The 23,261-nt window shown below is 33.9% G+C and overlaps 1 protein-coding gene across 1 annotated transcript; it reads left to right on the forward strand.

Annotated features, from left to right (window-relative positions):
* Positions 1-24: 24 nt before the first annotated feature.
* On the forward strand, positions 25-21,786 carry LOC147071560 (CLIP domain-containing serine protease HP8-like). The gene is made up of 7 exons (XM_085948306.1): positions 25-238; positions 15,723-15,904; positions 17,048-17,237; positions 17,645-17,750; positions 20,497-20,690; positions 20,866-20,970; positions 21,063-21,786. The coding sequence occupies exons 1-7, from the start codon at positions 139-141 to the stop codon at positions 21,377-21,379; spliced, it is 1,194 nt and encodes a 397-aa protein (XP_085804432.1). The 5' UTR covers positions 25-138; the 3' UTR covers positions 21,380-21,786.
* The last annotated feature ends 1,475 nt before the right edge of the window (positions 21,787-23,261 follow it).

Genomic DNA, 23,261 nt, shown 5'->3' on the forward strand with positions numbered 1-23,261 from the left:
TTTTGACATAATTGTTTTTCTATCAGTGACACATTATCGTTCGTAACGCTCTGTTGCAAACGATATTGGTATTAAAGTAATACTTATTTATTTATTATTTTTCTTTTCTTAATAGTTAGAAACTTCGTGTAAAATATTATGTATCTAACAAATAAAATGTCATTATTTGAATATAATACGTTGGTTGTTAGTTTAGTGATGTGTGTATGTTTAATTCTTCCATATGGAACAAATTCCCGTAAGTACAATAATAATTATTTAAAACTTTGCACTTTTACTGTGCAGGTATTATGGCATATTGCTCAATTATTGTTATTTTTTTTAATAATTATTCCCGTCCTCACTGAGAAGGATCATGACTCCGTCTAAACAGCATCTCTCATTACACAATATCAGTGTCATTAATTTATTAGTTGCATGCCTAGAGTAAGTAACCAAGGTAATAACAACTTAATAATTCCGGTGTGATACGTCATTCCACTCGCATTATGTACAATAAATTAAGTCACAGGAATCTCTGTACCACGCTGTCTATATTATACACGGCTGAAGGTAGCGTTATTGAAAAGGTAAAGTCTACTATAATAATATTATAGCTAAACAACTTAAAAACGGACCTGCGCAGAAGCACACTTACTTTCGTGCGCATATAGTGGGTGTGTAAATGATGCATATGTGTGTGAAAAGTCTGTTTTGCTTGATACAATAGTATATTTACAGTTTTACAATTTCTCAATCGGGGTATTACAAAATACCTTAACAAAGACAAGCACGAGAAATTATTGTTTTTAATGTGACGGAATATTTTTAAAAGTGATGAAAAAACAGTACAATTACAATGATAGGTAGATATATAAAACGATTTTCACAGTATACGTTTTTATAACAACTTTACTAAAAATACCAATTAAAAGACATTAGGTATTTAAAAAATATACAAAAAACGTGATTGAGTCATCGATATATTTAATATGTATACTGTTCACTTCTACTTAACTCGTCTGTCCCCATTAAACGGCCATTAGATGCAACTAGCATGTTATTTAAATCTGGTAATTAAAAATTAATTAAAAGGTGCGCAGTGATTTTGTTAAGTCATAATTTGTGTTCTCCTTATTATTTAATTCATAAATATCTGCAGGAATATATCAGTTAATGTGGGTTTCATCTCAATAATTACCCAGTATTAATTAATCTAACTATCATAATACTAATAATTGATGAGGTGAAATTATTTTAATTTATTTTTATATTGTTAATTATCGAATTGGCGTCTGAGTGAATTACTGAGAAAAGAATAATTCTTATAAATTAAAAAACCTAATTTCTCCGGATTGGTTTTCTCAAAAAATGACAACACAAAAAAATCTTCTACATGCGACTAAAGCGACTTTCTGTTATCGCCGAGCTCTTTTTGTAGACAGTAGGTAGTTTAATAATAATTTATTCATATTGAAAGTAACTTTGATGATTTTCTACGTTTAATACGGGCTGTTTCCTTCTTAGACGCTCGTGTACTGGCCGAAAATGGCCGAACACAATCGAACATCAAACGGTTTACTTTTATGTTGTCGGATTATAAATAGTAAGTGAAATGAGTCCCCCGATTAATAACCCATGAGATTTATGTATCGAGTGGTCCATGGCATCTTTCACTTGGTTATACGATTTTTTGCGGAACCTTCGACGATCCACTATCAATATTACGTATCTCTAAAATATATCTCCTAGCGTTTTGACAAGTATAAATTGTTTCCAGAACCGGTATAAAATTATCACTTTCAATAACGAGAAATTAGCATTTTCTACTTACTTTATACAGCTACATTACCTATCTCGGACTACTTAATGACAATGTCGTGCTATGGTGCATACATGGACGGATGAATTGCGACATGGTCGTATTACTATTGTGTGTAAAGCGTAAAATGTTCAACCGATATGTATCACGTGCCTATGTAAAACATGGAGCCTCAATGTAAAAAAAATCCAAAAACTACAAGTACCTAGCAAAACTTGGAATGAGGATGAACATGTTGATCATGACGCATAAGCCTAATCGCACATTGAAAATGTCGCGACTGTGATATAGTCATAAATAAAAATTGGCCGCAATGATGCATCTTTCTTACATGTGCATAGGCGATGCTATTCCGGGATAGTGACTTCACGCGGCTAGCCAAAATTAATAACTAAGTGCGATATTTCGGTATTATATCGCGCCACAATATGTCGAGAGAAATTTAGAAACTAAAATGTTGTATTCAAGTTGAGTGCGATTTGTGAATACCAACAAAATCACATCGATGTATTCCACGTGTTTCAGTCGAAACTGTTGTAGATATGCGACACAGCTAAAGACCACAAAATAAATCAATGAATAAAGTGGTAGACAAGAGTTAAGTACGTGTTGTGATAGAGGCCTCGGCGACTGAACAAATGCAGGTAGGTACCCAAAGAGCACTAAACTATGCTCTAAAGCTTGGTGGATTGACGAACTAATTGAGTTAAATGAATATAACCATTGCCGACTCAAGTAGAAAGCCAATACATTCACAACGACTGGTTCTACTTTTTCCGCCCCTCCCGCTGTTGTCTATGGATGACCTGTCTTGCCTGTCATTGTTCTATAGAGTGCTCATACTGACGCGTCTGTCGTGTTCACATAGGGAATGGTTTGATTTGAATATATAAGTTACATGATAAATAATACACTAGCATTAACACACCTACAAAATGTAATGCATAGATCAATGCAACATATTTTTTGGAAATCGATATTACCACCGGTTTTTGTGTAAGGACTAGTCTGACTTTGACAGCTGATGAATAACAGGAATGTATATTATTTATTCTTCTTTCGACCATATCCGATACTAATAGGATCATATGGGCCCCCACAGAGTGGAGATTTGTATTAACGGATTTTATTTTTACGAGAAATGGATGTCAGCCACTTGCTCAACCTATTAGGTCCATACTCTGACTCATACACAAATTGAAAAACAATATGTGTAGTTGCCAGACCCAAGATTCGAACCTGGGACCCTCGACACCATAGACTGGCGCTTAAGCCACGCGGCTATCGTGGGTGCTATTTATAATTGTACATATAATATGTATATTATATTATATCATCATCATCATCAGCCGGGGTCAATCTACTGCTGGATGAAGGCCTCCCCAAGCTTTCTCCAACTCTCTCAGTCCTGTGTCGTTCGCTGCCACGTATTTCCGCCGAACTTGACAAATTCGTCAATCCAGCGGCTTTTAGGGCGACCCTGTAGCCGTTTCGTGCCCCTTGGGTACCACTGTATGACGGCATTTGTCCAGCGGCCGTCCTTTCGGCGAGCAATGTGCCCCACCCATCTCCATTTCAGCTGTTTGGCAACGTCTATTACATCGCGTACTCTTGTCTGCTTCCTAACCCATTCGTTTCTCTTACGGTCTTACGGTATATTATATATGTATATATAATAATATATGTATATTATTTATAATTTATTAATATATTTGATTTAAGAATTTATTCTATTTGAAACGAGAAAGGGCGAATCAATATATCAAGCAATCTGGGATCTGATTTTGACAGCTGAACAGTGGACCACTCGTTGGTTGTGCAAAAACACATGCTCAGGCTTTGTTAATCTAAAGATGGCGCTGATATAGCGTATCAGGAAAGAACACGAAATTGAAAACAAAGAAGGAACTAAAAGTGCAGTGGATTGAGACCGGCTGATGACGACTTGCTTATGGCAGTATACCAACCACTTCAGCTGTGATTATTCTCATATATTTTATTTCAAAAGAGAACAACTTCCCAAGTTAGCCAGACTCATAGTTTTACTGGTTGACTAATGTAATTTGGTTTTTATGATTGACAATAATTTAAGAGTATTTAAAATATGCTCGGAATCTTACAGCTACTGAGAAGTGAAAACGACTATTATCAAAAAGGTACTTATGCTCACTTTTATGTGCGCCAAGTGCTTGTGCCTAGCTTGTAACCAAGGTCATGGTCAAATTTGAAGAGCGCCTACACTTGTTAAACAGGTGTAGAGATTTTCCTGTACACCGTTTCCTCAACCTACGCCTTCAATATTATTACACTACAACATTATCATCAATTTGGTGTATTTTGTATTTTATCATAATCTAAACAGAGTAAAAGTAATATGCGTCGCTAGATTTCAAAATCAGCCAAGTCCATCTTTAGGTATTTTTTTTACTTTTTTGTGAATTCCTGAAAAACTACCGCTTTCTAACATGTATGCATTATCGAAATGTGGAACTTATAATTTTAAATATTCTATACTCGAAATAATATAAACATTCACCCTTGTGACTGTGTACTTAAAAAAACAAAAAACTGTTTTTCTCATATTCATCTATTATGGACTTAGCTGATTTTGAAATCAAGTGACACATATATGTGAAAAACAGGTCCTGTTTTATGGTGAAAACACAAAAAAATAATGAAACAACAAAGAAATTGCTTGGTATTTTTAATCAAAATATGTTTGATAGTAAAACATTTAAAATGCAAGAGCTCTTCATGCAAGCTTTTTTAAACTATTCGCATTGATAACCTCTCCCCACCGTCATCGTTTAAAAAAATAAATATAATATTGGCGCTCCATATCTAGTGACCTTGCACAATGCTCCAATCGAGCCTCGCACTAGAAGCATGGCCTCCACATAATGAAGCGAGTCCCCAGGCCAAGATGTTTGGAGAGCCCCCACCTATCTCTAAAGTTAAAGACAGCGTGATGTTCTACAGTAGCGTTCCCCAACTGGTATTCCGTGGAACCCTAAGGTTCCGCGAGGTTGTCGGAACTTTGGCACCATACTATGAAGCACTGATCATGACTAGGATTGCAATACCGAATAAAAAAGTCAATACTGGTTTTTCGGTATTTCTTATTGAATACCGGTATTTCTTAAACATTAGAAAAACAAAAGTAGGTGCTTATCAATAAATTTAATATAGCTATTAAAATCTTTTTAAAATATTGTTTTATAGCAAAAACCTACATACCTACATTTATTATGTTGACATTATATTTATCATACTTGTAGAACTAGTAATTTTTTACAAATAATTTAAATATATTGATAATTTTAACTAAAGCCATCAAAAGTTCATCAAGTGCAAATAAATCCGGTTGCAGGAAAGGCTTCTTAAATTCAACGCTTGTACAGTCATCAATAATTATAGAATAATTTAACATTTTTGTCACGGATGTTTTATATTTTGAAATAATATTATGATAATTCATCGCGACAATTACTTATATAAATATATTTGATGAAATTTGTTTGATTATTTTTTCACCTCTGTTGAATTCACTCAATATATTTGCATTTTATCAGCACATAACGTATAATTCATTTTCAAAAACGTAAACGAGTGTGCTTTCTTAATACCGAAAATTCCGGTATTTTGGTATTGATAAATACTGGAATACCGGTATTGCAATCCCTAATCACGACTCCCTTTTGTGGTAATCAAGTAACATGCAACCCTTCGACATATCGGATAAATAGCAATTTTCATTAGTCAGGAAATACACTAAAAAGAAAATTTTACACTTGAATTATCATCTAACTCCATTACACAGCCACATATTTTTAAATGTTAATATTCTTTAAGTAAAATAGACTTTTTAATACACTATTATCGCAAATTTATGGTGTGTGTGTTTATCTCACTACACTGGTCGAATAGCCACGCCGGGTTCCCGGGCTAGAGCTCTATCAGCCCGTGGGAGCCATTATTAAGACCGGCCCATTAGGATTATTAGTGACGACTGGACTGACTACTTATCCATTTTACAATCTAGCGAATATCTTGTCCACCTCCCAAGTTTCTTAATACATTTTTAAAAACAGTATTAGTTATTATATTAAAGTGTCAGGTTATGGTTTAGTTTAGATCCAAGTTCATATTGAAGAAAAAAAAAATATTTATTTTAAATTTGCAAGATGCGGGATTCGAATACGCGACCCACGGTTATATGGTTTCAGAATCGGCAAAATCTGCCACTCGTCCAAGGCGGGCTCTAATGTAATGCAATAGGCAAGGTAAACAGATTCATACTATACTAACTCCAAGCAATTACCTGGTTGATTTGCTATTGACTGGTTTTGTTATAATGATATTTTTAACCTTGGTGAGATTGATTAACAGACTTTAATTACGAGGAATAGTTATTATCTATTCGGTTATCATATCGAGGCCATGCTCTGCACTTACACATTGAAAAGTAATATAATATGTATTTGATACGCATACATTTAGAGTTAGGTATTTCCCGAGAAAATCTCAATCTCAAGATTCGGGGTTTCCCGAAATGATGAAATTATGAATGCTCGAGATTCGGGATTCCCAGACAAAAATTCTCGAGAATTCCAGAGATATTTTTTTTTTTTAATAATAACCATGCCCTTGCTTTTTCGTACAAGGTGGTTGGGTGGGTTAGTTGCATTGATGTGGGGCTAATTAGGTGCCTCCATTTATATCTTTAATTTTCTTTATGGCCCGGATTAAATATTTTGTGTAGTGTTCTTGTGTTGTTCTATTTCTTAGTGCTTCGTGAGGCTTTTGGAGGTCAATTTCGTGATTATGTTGTCTACATCGAGTCCTGAGAGTCCATCGCTCCCTTTATAGTATAGGGCAGTCGTTGATGACATGCCACACAGTTTGAGATGTGTTGCCGTCACATGGACAACAGTCGTCATCCCTCAATTTAAATCTTTTTAGATAAGCTCGCACCGCTCCGTGGCCTGTTAGTATCTGTGTGAGTTCGTGTGATATTTTTAAGTTCCTGGCAAGAGTGATGGCACAGTTTATGTTTGTAATAAATTTCTGCGTTATTGATCCTGTGGCGGATGTTGTGTATCTGTGGTTCCATAGGTCTATGGTATCTTCGTTTAGTTTTTGTTTTGCGTAACTCAGAGGGAAGTGTGTATAGGTTAAAGGTCTTTTGTCTGTTGTGGCTTGTTTAGCGTATTTATCAGCTTCCTCGTTTTCGGCTATCCCTGTGTGACTTCTTATCCAGAAGAATCTGGGGTTTGTTCCTATCATTCGAAGCTGTGTTGACAGTGTTAAAAAATCTCTTACAAGTGGGTGTGTCGATGATGGGTTTTGGAGAGCTACCAGACTGGATTGGCTATCCAGCTATCCACCTATTCCAGAGATATTAGAAATTATTTATTAGAAAATTAAAAAAAAAAAAACCTTTAAAAAATCCTAAAATCAGTGTAAAAGCGAAGTTGTAGAAGTAGGAAAAAAAATTCAAAACATTACTAATAAACACAGACTGTCAATGACTGCATCTAACAATCGCGTAGTTTCGCTTTTGAGACACAAAATTCCCTGATGTTGAAAAAATGCGCTCATTTTGAGTCGACGTTGGCTTAATTATTGTGTTAAATTTAATGCCCCGATCAGTCTTTGAACGTTTTGTGTTTTCTGTCCAGTTTTTTCATAATATACATTTAGTTAAAGACGTAATCGTATATCTATGTATAGAATTAAAATCACACGATCGCACACTGTGTGAGACACTCGAACTCAAATTTTGTTAATTAATTTCAATTTAAAATCGTTTTTTTTCAATTATTATTTGATAATAAAGAAATCCCGAATCCCGAGAAAAGATTCTCGAGATCCGGGATTTCCCGAAATGGTAAAAATTTAAATTCTCTAGATTCGGGATAGAAAATCTCGAAACTTTCTCAAGAATTCCCGTCGGGAAATTCCCGAAACCCAACTCTACATACATTGATACAGGATACACCAATCCATACATGGCCATCGTGGGAATAGGGAGAAGGGAAAAAACTGTAAATATTATCCTTATCGATAAAATGTAGGTAGAGTTCAGTTTGAAGTAATCATAATAATATAGTCAATAGTGTAACTGATCTGGAAACAAATGGTTCTAAAATGATTGTTTTATTACTTATACTACATACAACATTTAAATTCTTTGTTGAGAAGATTTTCGAAAAATATACATTTATGTTGACTTTCCAATATTTTACCATTTTACAAAAATAGAAATTGCGTGTATTGTTTCTAAAACCCTCATATTAATAATAAATTTAAATCACCTATATCCTATAAAAAGTTGTTGTATTTTTTTTTTTTGAAGTCATACTTCTTTAGGTGCGTTTGGAAAATCAGATCAGAGTATATTTTTGACGTGTGACATGTAACACATAATTTATTTTTTCGTCGTCAATCGTGACCATTATACAGTATATTATTATGGTTTATTCCGTTGCCTAGGCAGCCAATTTAATATTATATGTACGAAGAATTGTTTCGATGCCTAGGAAACGAATTTATTATTGTCGGCCATTTGCAATTCGTTACGTAAACAAAGGATTAAACGTCAGATTGACATTTGGTACTTTAAAAATAAAAACAACGAAAAACATTTAATAATATAAGTTAAAGTGTATGGAAATAAACCGACGGCTTTCCAATAAGCGGTCCTTTTTCTTGAGTGTGTAATTTATCAAGATAATTCAGAGCTAGTCGAATATTATAGGTTATCACAAGTTTTGTTACGTCATAGAAGTATAACTTCTAACGCACACCGATTTTTTTTAAAATTAAATTTACAATAAAATTGCTGTACTTATAGAAATTAATGCAGTTAGGAAATTAAAACATACATATTACTATGCAGGTAGATTTCATTTTTCCATCACTTTCAGCGGTATATATATATTATATTTATGACGAAAGAATACATTTTTAAGGATTGGTTTAGCCAGACGAAACATAATGGAGTATTAAAATTTTGTGGCTATTTTATTTTTCACATGATTCATCCATATCTGATCATATTCATCTGAATTAAATCTGATATTTGTGTCATCAGAGATGTCACAAACCTCGCAAGGGTAAAGCGTGTCCACCTTTGTTATTAAATCGAGATAATGGTTGATTACTAACAGTACCTAGTAATAGGCCAGTCATATTAGAAATATATACCTATCTGGAAATAATAAATTCATCTAAAGGGGAGACTTTACATAATTATATTATATATTATGTATAATTCTAGTGCCCAGTAACAACATATTATGTAGTTACTAAAAATCAACACGATTACATTTTGTCCGACGTCTGGCAATATTTTTAAGTTTTCCAGCTATATCTTATTGACGACTGAAAATATCGAAAAATATTTAAAATAAAAGTTGAAGAAATTTTAAAAACACATTTAATATGAATAATTTGTATTTATCGTCATCGGTTACTGAGCTATAGAAAGCAGTATGTAAAAAAACATATTGAAATTTGATTTTTTTAAATTTTATATTTTAATTTTTTTAAATGAAAATTTAAAATCAGCCGCTGTTTTCCAAGATGGCAGCAGTAGCACCTACTGGAAATTAGTGCTATGCATTTGCAAAGCATCTGCTTTAAGTGGATTATCTATCAGTAAAACATTTATTGTAAAAATCAATATTTTATGAAATAATAATAAAAAAAAAACAAAGATATTTTTTTTTTAAATTTACAACTAATTTCTTTGTTTTATGTTTCTCAGACGAGATTTTTGATGGTAAAAAGTGTAATACATATAAATTGTACAATAGCAAAAACTTGTTATAGAATGATTATTAATCTCAAGCATTTAACATAAATTACAAGCGCGTTAAACCGTAAAATAATTATAGTATTTATTACACAGGTAATAAACTATATTTTTTGCATTTTTTATCAAACCTATCAGTTTTTCTGCGAATTGTATAAAATGATTGGTGTTTGTTGTCATTGGCATCATTCCTATTGGTGTACGAAGAGAAATAGCAGCTAACGTTGAAAGAAAAAAGAAAATGCGTACTCTCAGATATCCACTTCATGGGAATAGAGCAGATACCTCAAGGTTAAAATCCAGGAAGAGATTCCGAGGATACAATTTGGTTGTTTCTCAGAAGAGAGTCAAAAAGTAGAAAGAGAAACTCACCAATGAACCAAGAATGGAACTAATAGAGAGAAACTCTGATTGTGATTTAAACTGCCTTTCAATGGAAGGTATTGAATAGGATAAGAGCCAAGTTGTAAGACAAAATATGAAGAGTTGGGGTGTTTTTACCGACGGGGATATAATATTCACGTAGGTACTGAGGTGTGGTGAATTGCAGGATACTAACCATATAAATACTGGTCTGACCTCTATCGGGGTCTTACGCAATAAAGCAATGACTAATGGTGGTAGTAGGCTGTAAAGATTTGGTATAAACAGTGCACACTAAACTTTATAATTCAAAGTTAATTTTTTGTGTTACTTTTTACAATTTAAAGTTTTATCAGGCTTCAAAAAACACCTTTAGTATTAAGTAATATCTAATTACATTAGGATTCTTTCTCTCGCAATAATCCCAAGACTTAAATCATCCGGATATGATTTATTGAAGTCACACTATTATATCTATATAACAGTGGCGAAGGGTGGATGTAGGTTATTAAGATCCGACATAAATAGCTCACACTAAACTTTGTCAGTCAAACGTAGTTGTGTTCATTGAACTAAGACTTCAGTGCATAGATAGTGTTTTTTAGTAGTTTTTTTTTTAATTCAATTAAACTCAGCCTTATCCAAGCTAGATAATTCTAAAATTATGTCATTAAACCATAGATCATTTTAGATAAATGTTATAGATAGAAACATATTTTTTATCGATTATGGTTTTGTATAGGCAGTGCTTAATGAAATTAAAAAAAAAACTAACCGACTAAATCTGTAATAATGTGTTCTTAATTGAACGAAAACAAATAAGTATGACTGAAAAAGTGTGCACTATTGCACCATTTTTGTCAAATCGCCCATAGCATACCTAAACTATTGTGGTTTAATTCAGGCAGTGTTTAATTGAATTTTAAAAACGAACTAGCACCACCTGCATATTGTATTCTTAGTTCAATGAAAATAACTATGACAAAGTTTGGTATGCACTATTTATGTAAAATCTTTATTCAATTTAAATTTATTTATTTTTAACATATTGTGGACATTACAAATTATAAGTTTAAGACGTTCACAACATGACATTTAGAAACAAAGAAATATAAAACAGTATTACATAAAAAAAGAGATAGATCAATATAGAGATAGTATGTTATTAAACAGTAGAAAAAAAATGTGTAAATACAAAAAATATAAATTAGATAGGTACAAGTAAGTACACCGGATGAGTTAAGCAGACCCTATTTTAAGAATTTATAAAACAACGTCCACCTATACTCATCCTCACGTAGGTGAAATATATCGACACCCGAAGCAATTTCGTTGAACATAGTTATCGCCCTCCCAATTGGCATTAATAGTGGCAGGTTGGTTCTGCACCTTGGAAGAATAAACAACTGATGGTCTCTATTTCTAAGATAGTTATCAGGGACACACAGGTCAACACTGCCCAGAATGGCGGAGTTCAAATGCAGAGTTAATAGCCTACTTCCACCCTTTGCCACTGCTAGTAAGGTACACAAGATTTAAGAAATTTATAAAAAAAATATTGACAGTTCTTACCTAGGTAGTTCTGAAAAGCCTTATAAATATACATAATATATAAAAAAAAATGAATGAATGAAATTCATTGTCAGGCCCATATTGATATATGGGTTGGAAGTTGGATTTCTGGGCATTATTAAAAAGTGGTAAGAAGAAGCTAGGTATTTCTGAATACAAGGTTTGATGCAAATGAAAAGGAAAGTACAACTATTTTAGAGTATGCAAATTGTAGGATGATACTTATCACCACTAGGTCAACAAAAAATTATAAGAAAAAAAAATATGGTGTAATGTAAACTTCGGTTATTGGATTATGTAAGAAGATATACAGCGTCATTGAGATTAAGGCAGTGGAAAAAGCTTACCAGACAGAAGGGAGTAGATTCATTTCTTGGAAGTGGCCAAGATAGTTTTCGACGATGATGATGAGCTTATACAAGTTTTGCCTAATACAAAACGTATAAAATTTGAATCGGTGGAAAATAAATAAGAACCAGTATCATGACCTCAGTAGCATATCACAATATTGGTTTTTTAATAAATTAAATTAAAATAAAATTAAAGTTATTATTAGATTTGTCTCTTTAATAGTACTTATACAAATAATAAATAAAACAGGTTTTTTAAGTGGCAGATTAATGTTTACATAAATATCTACCTATTGCAAAACATTCGCACCCCAATAGAAGACTGCCACATCGCAAGAATTTTCATCGACTAAAAATCAATTAAACTATATAGTAATAATAAGAAAATTAAAATTTGGGCTGCCATCTTAGTATTTGCGAAACATCAAGATTAACTTCAAATTAGTATTTAGCATCATAAGCAGTGACGTCCATAAGTAACATGCCAATCGCCGTCCACACACGGACCTGATTGGCCAGAATGGCCACCAAGGCCAAGTTTGAGGCATTTGAAAAAATTGCTGCATCATATTATGGAGGACGGAATAATTTCGATCCTTGCTTAGATTCATCACTTTTAACTCCTGACTCCTCTGTTTCGGCTGAGTTTCAGTACATGAGTACAGAGAACACTTCATGTCCTCTCTTAAAAGTTGTAATATTTGTACCTATTCATTCCTTCATTCGCCGCCGTTTATCATGTGCCGACCATATGCAACGCATGATCTGCTTACCCCCACCGTAAGTCACTGATCATAAAGTACACGTTTATAGCAAGATATAATAATATATAATCCAGACGCCACGTTGTTTTATTTGTCAAATTTAATCTACGTCATGCGCATTTCAGGCTTTAATTTTTGGTTAGGTTAGGTTAGGTTAGGTGCGCCTAATTTCAAAAGCCCCTAAAACGATTTTAGGTAGTTCTGAGAAAAATGAGAAAAACGATTTTAGGTAGTTTAGAGAAAAATGAGAAAAAATCATATCTATTAAATCTATGAACTTCATGTATTTATTTTTTAATTCGTCACATTCTAAAGAGTACTTTGGCTTTTCATTTTAGGGGTATTTGAAAAGTACACCCAACCATTTTAGCGGGTTTTGCAATTTACCCTAATTTTTGATCATACGTATTGACGGTTTTTGGCGTTTTTTAATATTCAATCTTTGGCCATCATATAGGTAACAAAAATATCCATCTAAATACATAACTCACTCAAAAAATTTCAAAAAACGTTTTAGGGGCTTTTGAAACTAGGCGCTTCAATTATATTTTATAAGAGTCACAATAGAAGGTATTAATTATTATTGTAAGCCTAAAACTAAATATCTATGTTTGTTAAATTTGAGTTGTGATAGTCTTATTCTGCGGATGCGAGTTATATAAACATTGTACAAATTAATTAAAACATTATTTAATCCGGTTTTCTTTGTATATAATGTCTAAAGGTAAAAATCTCTGACAACTTAATAGAATATATGTATAAATAATATATAGATGTGTGTATATTATAATATTAAAGGTGACATTAATATGTTTAGTAGAAGCCAATAAAGCCGAATTCACATTACTTCATCATACCGCACTTCAGAGTATAAAGAAGGATTTTCCTAATAAATAAATCCGTTCTGAAATACTAAAGTCGAAGGTTTTTTATGTATATTTAAAAAAAAAATATTGTGGGTGCAATCGAGTTTTCATTAAAAATAAAAGTTGTTTTATTAAATCAACTCTGCACAGTTTAGATTGATTCAAAAAACCGAAGGTTCCCTAGCCTATGAACCTCACAAGGCGCGGGGGAAGGCGTGACGGGTCGACCAGATAAGTGAGGTAAACGCACATCGCAAATTTGCTCTGACAGAAGAAACAGTCACCTGTCGTGCTATTTTATTTCATGAATATTAACATTTCAAAATATATGGTTGTGCGATGCAATTTTTGATAGTGTAGTAAAAAATATAAAAAATAGCTAAAAATATCTTGAACACTTTTAAATGGTGAACTTGAACGCTACTGTAGAGCGTCACACTGCTTTTGACCTTAGTGATAGATAGAAGGGCCCCCCGAAGTTCCTGGCCTGTGGGTCCGCTTCAGGATGTGGGGGCTATGTCCCACCCCAAACATAAAAAAATATTAGTGAATAGAGTAACAAATTTTTTATTAAGAATTAATGCAATTAAAATTCAATATACAAATAATTGATGTAAACGGTGAAGTTATCATAAAATTCCAATACTAAGAAATGGTTCAAGATGTCAATAATAAATTAATTGGACAATTTTATAATATGTTACGTAATGACTATTTTAATATCGGGGTTTTCCAATATGATAATCTAATTTCCTTATCCTCATATAGCCTGACTAGTTAATACACTAATTGCTCAGTACTGCCACCGATGGGAGCAAATTTTCGTGAGGTGTGGGTATTGGGTATATTGCTATATGATAGTATCTACATTGAAGTTAATCCCTCCAAACCAAAACCCGCCACGCATTACACCCGGTCTTAATCGAGTGTATCACGAGGCCCTATATTGGCGATGTGAAGCATCTGGTTAAGTTTTAGGCCGGGAATGCCCTAGGAAGAGATACCCAGGACTAAGTCGAGACTATAGACCATTTCGTTAGTGCTTGCCCAAAGTGCTCGCACTAGACGCTCAGAATTAGAATATATTTTTCTATTTTTTTTACGTTATATAGTATTTTAAGCGGTCAAAATGCAACAATTTATTAGGTAAAAATATCCATAATTTAAGTTATTTTAAAGGAACACGGTCACTTGATATTAAAATATATAATAATACGAGTATACAAAAAATAATATCACGAACATGTATCAACTTACCTATGAAACGTAATACCATCTTCTTGCTTATCAGTACGACTACTACATTTTAACACAGCGTACAGAACCATCTTTTCTACTTAATTAACTAAAAATATTTTCCACTGACTTTATGTTTAACACAAAAAATATCAATATTAGCAACACGCGCTCGCAGGGTATCGACGCTTAGTTAAGCAAAAAACTAAGATTTAGCGGCTACGCTGACAACAAAATCTTCTACGTATCTGTAAACCTTTTATCTTACTCTAGCGCGTGTCGCAGAGATTATAAGGGTGCCGAATACTTTCTCACTCGCACTTATGCATCGTTTTTGTTCAGGCCTTGGTTCACACGATATTCTTCTGTTTAAAACAGCCATTACAATAATATTATATAACCGCACGTATGACTATTATTGACTAATATTATTATGGAGGCGGCTCTCGTGGTGCAGTGGGTAAGGCGCTCGCCTTCCACCCGAGAGTTCCTGGGTTCGATTCCCGGTCATGACAAAAACATTTATGTGTTTTTCTCAAAGCCTGGGTGTTTGTGATTGTTCAAAATGACTAACAACCACCTTGTACGAAAAAGCAAGGACATGGTTATTAATAATTCTAAAAAAAAAAAAAATATTATGGAAAAGAGTCATATTCCCATCACTCATCAGTGAAGGTGTAGTGTGAATTCGAAACTTTCCACATTCATATAACTCATGAACTAAGCAGGCGTCGCAAGACTCGCAAGTATTCTGCGTATGCCAAAAATACTGCCATAAAAATAGAGAGAAAAACGGAAGATCCTGATGCAAGGCTTGGTTGAACTGCAGCACCATCTAAAGAAAAATAGGGAATTAAACAAGATCCTCCGTAATGACACACTAAGATTTTTTTGATGCTTTTTGGTATGACAGATTTAAAAAAACTTACACGTAGATTAATTTGTTTTCAGAAACGTTCGACACAAGTGAAACTGATACTCCGTGCCTGACGCCAAATAGTCTTCCTGGCAGTTGTCGACTTCTTGTTGCATGTCCTCTACTATTTAACCTCGTCAAGCCACGTCCAATTTCAGCAGAAGTCACTGCACTCCTCAGGAACTCTCAGTGTGGATTTATAAACAACCAACCCAAGGTAAATATTATTAATTGGCTGCGATTTTTAGTGGACTGTAGGAAGGGGATGATTTGAATTCTGGGGGAGGGAGTTGGTTACACAGGGATCAATCCAGTCACTAACCTTTGATGTTGAGATGACGGGAGCGCTGGATGGTTCTGTATTCACGCACTACAGTGGCGAAGGGTGGAGGTAGGCTGTTAAGATTCGCTATAAATAGTGCACACTAAACTTTTTTAGTCATATGTATTTTTTTTAATGAACTAAGACTACAATTTACAGATGGTGTTAGTTAGTTTTTAAAAATCGATTAAACCATGCCTAAACGAAACCATAATAGTTTTGGTCTAATTTGGGGAATACGAAAAAATTGTGGATACTTTTTCATTCATAGTTATTTGTTTTCGTTGGATTAAAAATACATATTACACATATTGTTGGTTATTTTTTTAAATTCATTAAGCCCTGACTAAACCAAACTATAATAAATAAAAAATATTATTCTATCTATAAAATATTCAAAGTTATGTATGATTTAATTGCATAATTTTAGATATTTTATAAATAGACATGTATTTTTTGACTATTATCTATTATGGCTTGGTTTCTCAGGGTTTAATTGAATTTTGAAAACTAACCAACACTATCTGTAAATTGTAGTCTTATTTCAATGAAAACAAATATGTATGTCTGAAAAAGTTTAATGTGCACTATTTATGGCGGATCTTAACAGCCTACCTCCACCCTTCGCCACTGACGCACTAAGACAGCTGATACAATCACTCTCACGGTGATACTGTCCTTGTTATGGATGGATGGATAATGACTTATGGGTAATTGAATTACTTCTTTCTACAGCTAACTGAATTATTTATAACATGCCTGGAAGCACAACAATGATTATGGGAGGTAGGTTAGAAATTTGTTTGGGATTAGCGTTACCATAATTATTGGCCCAAATATTAATTATTTATTTCCTACAAGGTCAAGTTTTAACAAAACACATAATTATGTAAGTAAATAAATAAATACAATGACCTACTCGCAGGTACCTACTTATTTTCTTTTTTAAACAAAAAATGGATTTTACGGAGTTTTATAGAAGACGCATAACTTCTTTAATTCCTTGAATACTTTAAACAACAATCATCTAAACTCTAGGTATGCTGTCCACTCGGTAATTCGGCTGTATTTGATGACAGTCCACAATTATCACCAGTGGTGCCACCGCAAAATAATCAGATCCCCAACACGGCAGCGTGTGGTGATAGTACCGTCAGCAAGATATTTGGAGGAACGGAGACAGAACTCGACGAGTTTCCTTGGATGGCGTTGTTGGAGTATACAAAACGTAGGTGAAATAGTTTATTATTTTTTATCGAATTGGCGTATGTGGTAACAGGTTTTATAATTTTTGATAAAATATTAATTATTTTACACGAAAAAGACAAATTATTAATTCATGTCACGATAACATAAAAAAAACATAGACAATAATTTAAATTAATTTCTTTTTCCCCTGGCTGTTCTGTTTTGTCACGTTCGTGGTGTTCATGAATTGAGCTGCAGTAGCTGCAGTCAGTTACCGTATTGAATGAGTTGATAAAAATTACAGTTTTCTGTAATTAATTCATGTGCTGCCATATCGTTGGTGAAATTAGAACTATTTACAAATTTTGTTTCACTATGATAGTACCTATACACCATGATTAGTATTATGTATTAATTATTAACGTGGTTATTGGATTGAACTTTCAGCTGACGGCAAAGGCTTTTACTGCGGAGGTGTTTTAATATCGTCTCAATATGTAATGACAGCTGCGCACTGTGTCAGTGGAAGTGGAATTCCACCAACTTGGAGATTGTAAGTACCTACCCATTAAATTTATCATATTTATATTTTATCAGCATAAAGGCTTAATTACATTGCCAGACGCGCAGATTCAACCAGATCCAACGATACACGCCGACCGTCATGACCAACGCCTTTAAATCGCGTTGGTCCTTGCTTTTGATTGGTTTAAAATAAACATAGTGTTGTTATTATTAAAAATATGGGTTGACCGAAAACTATTTCTTCGTTAGATTGGTGGCTACATTGAACAGTTTTCCCGCGCAATTTTACGTCAAAACTCAGCTGTCAAACGTAGAGGGCGCGTGTTAGAATATTTTCGTACGTTCTCGGCAATCTTCGCTTGCTAATGAATGGATCGTGACAGATGGAAATAGAATTTGTTCCAATTTGCTCGGGATCGCTCACGATCCCGGAAAACCATAGAAAATAGATTTTGGCAATCGTGGCAGATGATCGGTCCAGACGCACTCTGCCAATGTAATTTGAGCATAATAAAGCATTGAAGCAGAAATGGTAATGCTTTTTTAATATTTTTAAGACTCCAACATGACCTGAGACCAGGCGGTTTGCATGGTGGTGCAGTGCATAAGGCGCTGGTCTTCTACCCGAGAGTTCTGGGTTCGATTCCCGGTGAGGACACAATATTTTATGTGTTTTTCTCAAAGCCTAAGTGGTTGTGATTGTTCAAAATTACTAATAACCATCTTGTACAAAAAGCAAAGACATTGTTATTAATAATACAAAAAAAAAATAGGATCTGAGACCGAATGACAGTAGTGAAGTTGAAGTTAAAAAGTAATGTACTAGTAACAGTATTGTCTCACTGGCAAACATTCAGGCTTTGATAATATTACATATTATTATTATGTATTGTGACCTAACTGAGAATCAGGATGAGAATCTAGTAACTTACGCATTGGACTACAAGGGCCACGTACATATATTTATTAACACATAATACATCTTCGGGCTCCACTCCGCACCTGCCAAAAAATCATGTTTTTTTTTTTAAATTTTGTGTTTGGTCCAAAGCAATTAGTCAATGGTTTGCAGAATGAGAAATGTGCTCTCGTAAAAATATGTATTAATATAACTACGCGTATGTACCACTCCGATTTACAACCCCATTTACTTCGTTTAATAATAAAATGACAAAAAACACCTTATATTATCCGTATTCCCATTGCGTGGCTCGGAAGTTTTAATTGCATGGTTAGATAACATTAATAGTTTATGTTTATACAATGTGTTTTGATCCAAAGAATAGTCAGTGTGTTAAGCGAATGGCGAATAATTTAAATAAATACATATATCGGGATTTTTTATGATTACAGCCAACTTACCTGATTAAGTTCTTAAGGGAAGCTGTAAATAGTTGGGGTGAGGTTGTATCACCTTGCCGGACTCCTTTGCTGATATTAAATCTGACGGGCTGTGATTTATTTATTTTATAGTACATGTAACTGTCAGCAGATATTTGATCGGCGAAATTAAAGACTGTAGGTAGGTACATCAATTATAAATTCTTTATTCACTTCCGTAGTGTCGAATTATAGTCAAATGAGTAAATATTATTTTATTGTTATTTCCGCAATATCTATATTTTATACAATAGTCAGCTACTCGGATGTTCATTGACGCAAATGCCATTTTAGTCGCTGACTCGATCAATATAATAGAATATTATTTTGACTACATAAATAGCTAATAATAATTAATCGAAAGGTCACTGGAATATAAGTTCCCGGGCTTCTGGAATCTCATTCTCCGTATAGTACCGCATAGCATCTTATTGTACCGAGATGCGGACTATGGATCCGTATCATAATTTTTGTAACATAACTTTACTACTTTAACATTCAAGAATCCAAATGTATTACGTACACTCTACGTCTCATTAGTGCGTAGCATTCTTGAATTCGGGTCGATTATCTGGTGTCCTTATGAGGTTTCTTATAGGCTTATTTTAGAACGCGTCTAGAAGAAATTTCTTCGATGTCTTAATTTTAAGACATTAATTTAACTATTTTCCTTTCGATAATTCATCAGACGATTATTTTCCGACTGCCTTTCTACAAGGCATGCTTACTTTTCACTCTTCGGTCTATTCTGCTCTTGAAACACTTTTGCCTGTTACCGCGAGGGATGGTTTCCAATCCTGGTGTCCTAATGAATTTGAATTTACATGCGCCTGTCAATTACCAACGTCGTCACAGCCATGATTTATTCTGGATTGGAACCGTTTCCTCATGTCAGGCACCATTAGCGAGGGGTGCGAGATTAGTAAATGCGCTCCCTAAAGACATTTTCAATGATGTACTTTGCATTTTGTTTATGAAACTTTATTATTCTGCATACAATTGTATGTTTTATGTTTTAAAAAAATATATTTTTCTGTATTAAATTGTACTTAACTATGCTTTGATTTTTTTGTTATTATTATTATTGTTATTATATTTTTTTTCTTCTATATTCTCTTCTTCTCTCTTGTGAGGGTAATGTTTGACTTATAATGTAATCTCATGTTGTGTACGTCTTGAATTTAGATTTGTTATGACCACAACGCTTTGTATTCTTAAATAAATAAATACTATTGTACCAACCGTCACGCCTAATAAAACTCGCTCATGCATACATCTTCGACTTCTTCATCATCATCCTCAACACCTTGACCTATGACACGTCGACGACTCTCCCAGGGGTAACTCACATCGAACCCTATACATACTAACTATGACACACTATTACTTTCCAGGACTGGAGTGAGATTAGGCGAGTGGAACACCAAAACAGACCCTGATTGCACCGCCGACAACGAACTATGCGCTGACGCTCCCGTTGATATCCCAATCGAGTCTACAGTTGTTCACAGTCAGTACGGCACCAATAACAGGAGCAAGTTGAATGACATCGCCCTGCTAAGATTAGCTACACCTGTCGCATCCACATGTAAGCATACTTGATATAACAACAGTAAGCCAAGTCGCACATACAAAGTCGTCTCGACTGGAACACGTCGACTTTTCCGATATGATTTTGATGTCATTCACAAAACATACTAATCATATAACTTAATATTCTCTTCGCAATATTAAAAATATCTGTTGATTATTTTTCATTACAGATTGGATCAAACCAATTTGTCTGCCAATATACGACCAACGTTTACTGAATAAAGATTTTGTTGGTGATGACCTTTATGCTGCTGGATGGGGAGCAACAGAACTCAGTAAGTCATTATCTATGTGCCAAAGGAAAATAGAGGTAACTCTTAAAAATAATGAATGGGGGTAGAATCTAAACTTAATGTTATTATTTCAGAATCTCTCTCAGACGTAAAGCTAAAGATTCGAATCCCTGTTGTTTCCCAGCCGAGCTGCGTGCCAATCTACGCGAGAGCAGGAGTCGTGGTGGGTCCTCACCAGATATGCGCTGGAGGCCAGAAAGGCAAGGATACCTGCCGCGGAGACTCTGGCGGACCTCTCATGTTCGAGGATGTGGTGGATGGTCAAACCAACTGGTACGTCGCTGGTATCACCAATGTCGGCTCTACACCCTGTGGGACGCAGGGCTGGCCGGGAGTCTACACAAAAGTGGCACCCTACGCGCACTGGATCGCAGCCAATATAAAACCCTAAAAATAATACTTTCTTGCATTTCAATAATTATCTTTCAAATTATAAAGTCAAAGAAATCAAAGTGACATGGTTAATTGCTGGATGAAAACGTCTTCTGGTTCTTTTTACCCCACTTAGTCCTTGTCTTGCAGGCACATTGACAATAATAAATTAACGTAGATACTAATTTTCTTATTGATTAATTTAATAAAACGTTCTCGTTTTCGTTTCCGGTTTCCGGTTTCGTCCGCCTCAAAGGGACATTTTTAACTGAGGCGGACGAAACTGGTCCAAATTTATTAAATAAAAAAGTGGAATAAGTATAATTTTTTTTGGGTTTTATTAAACTAATCAATAATACAATGCAAGTTCCACCATGTATCTATTGACAGTTAACACAATAAAATAAATTAAAGAGACTAATTTTATTTGAATTTTATCATTTCAAAACAAATTGTATTATGGTACCTACCTACCTATAAATTATTAGTACGTGCGAAAATTGCACAAATGTAATGTAGGTATCTAATAATAATAAACACCAACACTGTCATGTTTTTTGTATGTGTAAATATATCTAAATCAGTATTTCCCAATCAAATATAATAAAAGATCCTTTTTATATCATTTGTAGTATTATACCGCCGGCGGAAAAAGTTCTGTACCAGGATTTAAACCCTTAAATTGATTTTTAATTTTTCCTGGTTAAAAGCAATTATAGGTTTTGTCCGTTTTCATGTCCTATAAATAATTAAGTATTATTTTTTAGTTAACATTTAATATTGACAAATACTTTGAAACAGTTAAAATTTCTTATTTCTTCTAGCGAACAGTTCAAATGTTAATTATTTAAATTAAAAAAAATCATTTAACGTCAAACTTTTGAACAACAAAGCGAATGATTGGGATGCATATAATGAAAAAGTGTGCACAAGTGTGCATACAGTGTGTGTAACCATGTTTCACAATATCTATGATATTAGCAGATTACTAACTGGAAGACTGAAAAGGTTTCCCATCCTTTAAAGTTTAAAGGATGGGAAAGGAAAAGGGGTAGTCAACCTTTTTATACCTATTGCCCACTGTTGTATCTCTGTCAGTAGTAAAATTTTCTAACCACCCATCGGTTCCACAGTATTGATGATTTATAAAGTAGGGAAGTAACTTTACTTTATAAAATTTATAAAGCAGAGTTACAGCAAGACAAGTTAAAGCATATACGTACTATCACTCCCCTCCATTTTGGTAAGTGAATAGCAAACTGTCACTTTTATTTTAATTTTGTTGTCTGATTTTTCGTCTGATTCGGGATGGGGAGGTGAACAATGACACACCGGAATTGTTTTGGAAACGGCAAGGTATATTTACGTTAATATTATATAACAGTTACATTTTCAGTAATTTAATTCTACGGAGGACGAAATGTACGTGTTCTCGATTTAGCCCGCCAGTTTGTATTCCGCTTTCAACGGTTTTTTTCAAGGTGACGTTGCAATATCTCCAACGGTCAAAATTATGGCATTGTTGCCAGCAGATATTCAACATTATTTATTTTCGTAATCAGCGCTTTATTATTTGTTGGGTTTTATACCGATTCGGGCCTCTCCAAAAACACAGAGACATCCCCAAATGGGGTCCATACGGGGGCGCCACACTACTTAATAATAATTACTTACGAAATACTTTATGTCAGATATTCGGTAAGTTTGGCAGAATAAATCATTATAAAACAACTTACTGTAGTTAAATCTACATTTTAATTTATACTTTACATAGATATAAACATGACGTCTGATGAAATTAAATTAAATTAATTAAATTATCAATGAGATCTCAGAGGCTGCTGCTGAGAAACTAAATAATAACATAATGAAAATATTTTTAAAACCCCTATCGCCCACCA

Source organism: Rhyacophila brunnea, unplaced genomic scaffold (genome assembly GCF_057557595.1).
Source record: "Rhyacophila brunnea isolate RB1 unplaced genomic scaffold, BYU_Rbru_1.0 scaffold_20, whole genome shotgun sequence".
Classification (NCBI taxonomy): Eukaryota; Metazoa; Arthropoda; class Insecta; order Trichoptera; family Rhyacophilidae; genus Rhyacophila; species Rhyacophila brunnea.

Coding starts and splice junctions, on each gene's coding strand:
- LOC147071560 (XM_085948306.1), top strand. CDS start 139: ATGTATCTAACAAATAAAATGTCATTATTTGAATATAATACGTTGGTT. Junction 17,238..17,644: donor GTTGTTGGAGTATACAAAAC/GTAGGTGAAATA, acceptor TTGAACTTTCAG/CTGACGGCAAAGGCTTTTAC. Junction 17,751..20,496: donor ATTCCACCAACTTGGAGATT/GTAAGTACCTAC, acceptor ATTACTTTCCAG/GACTGGAGTGAGATTAGGCG.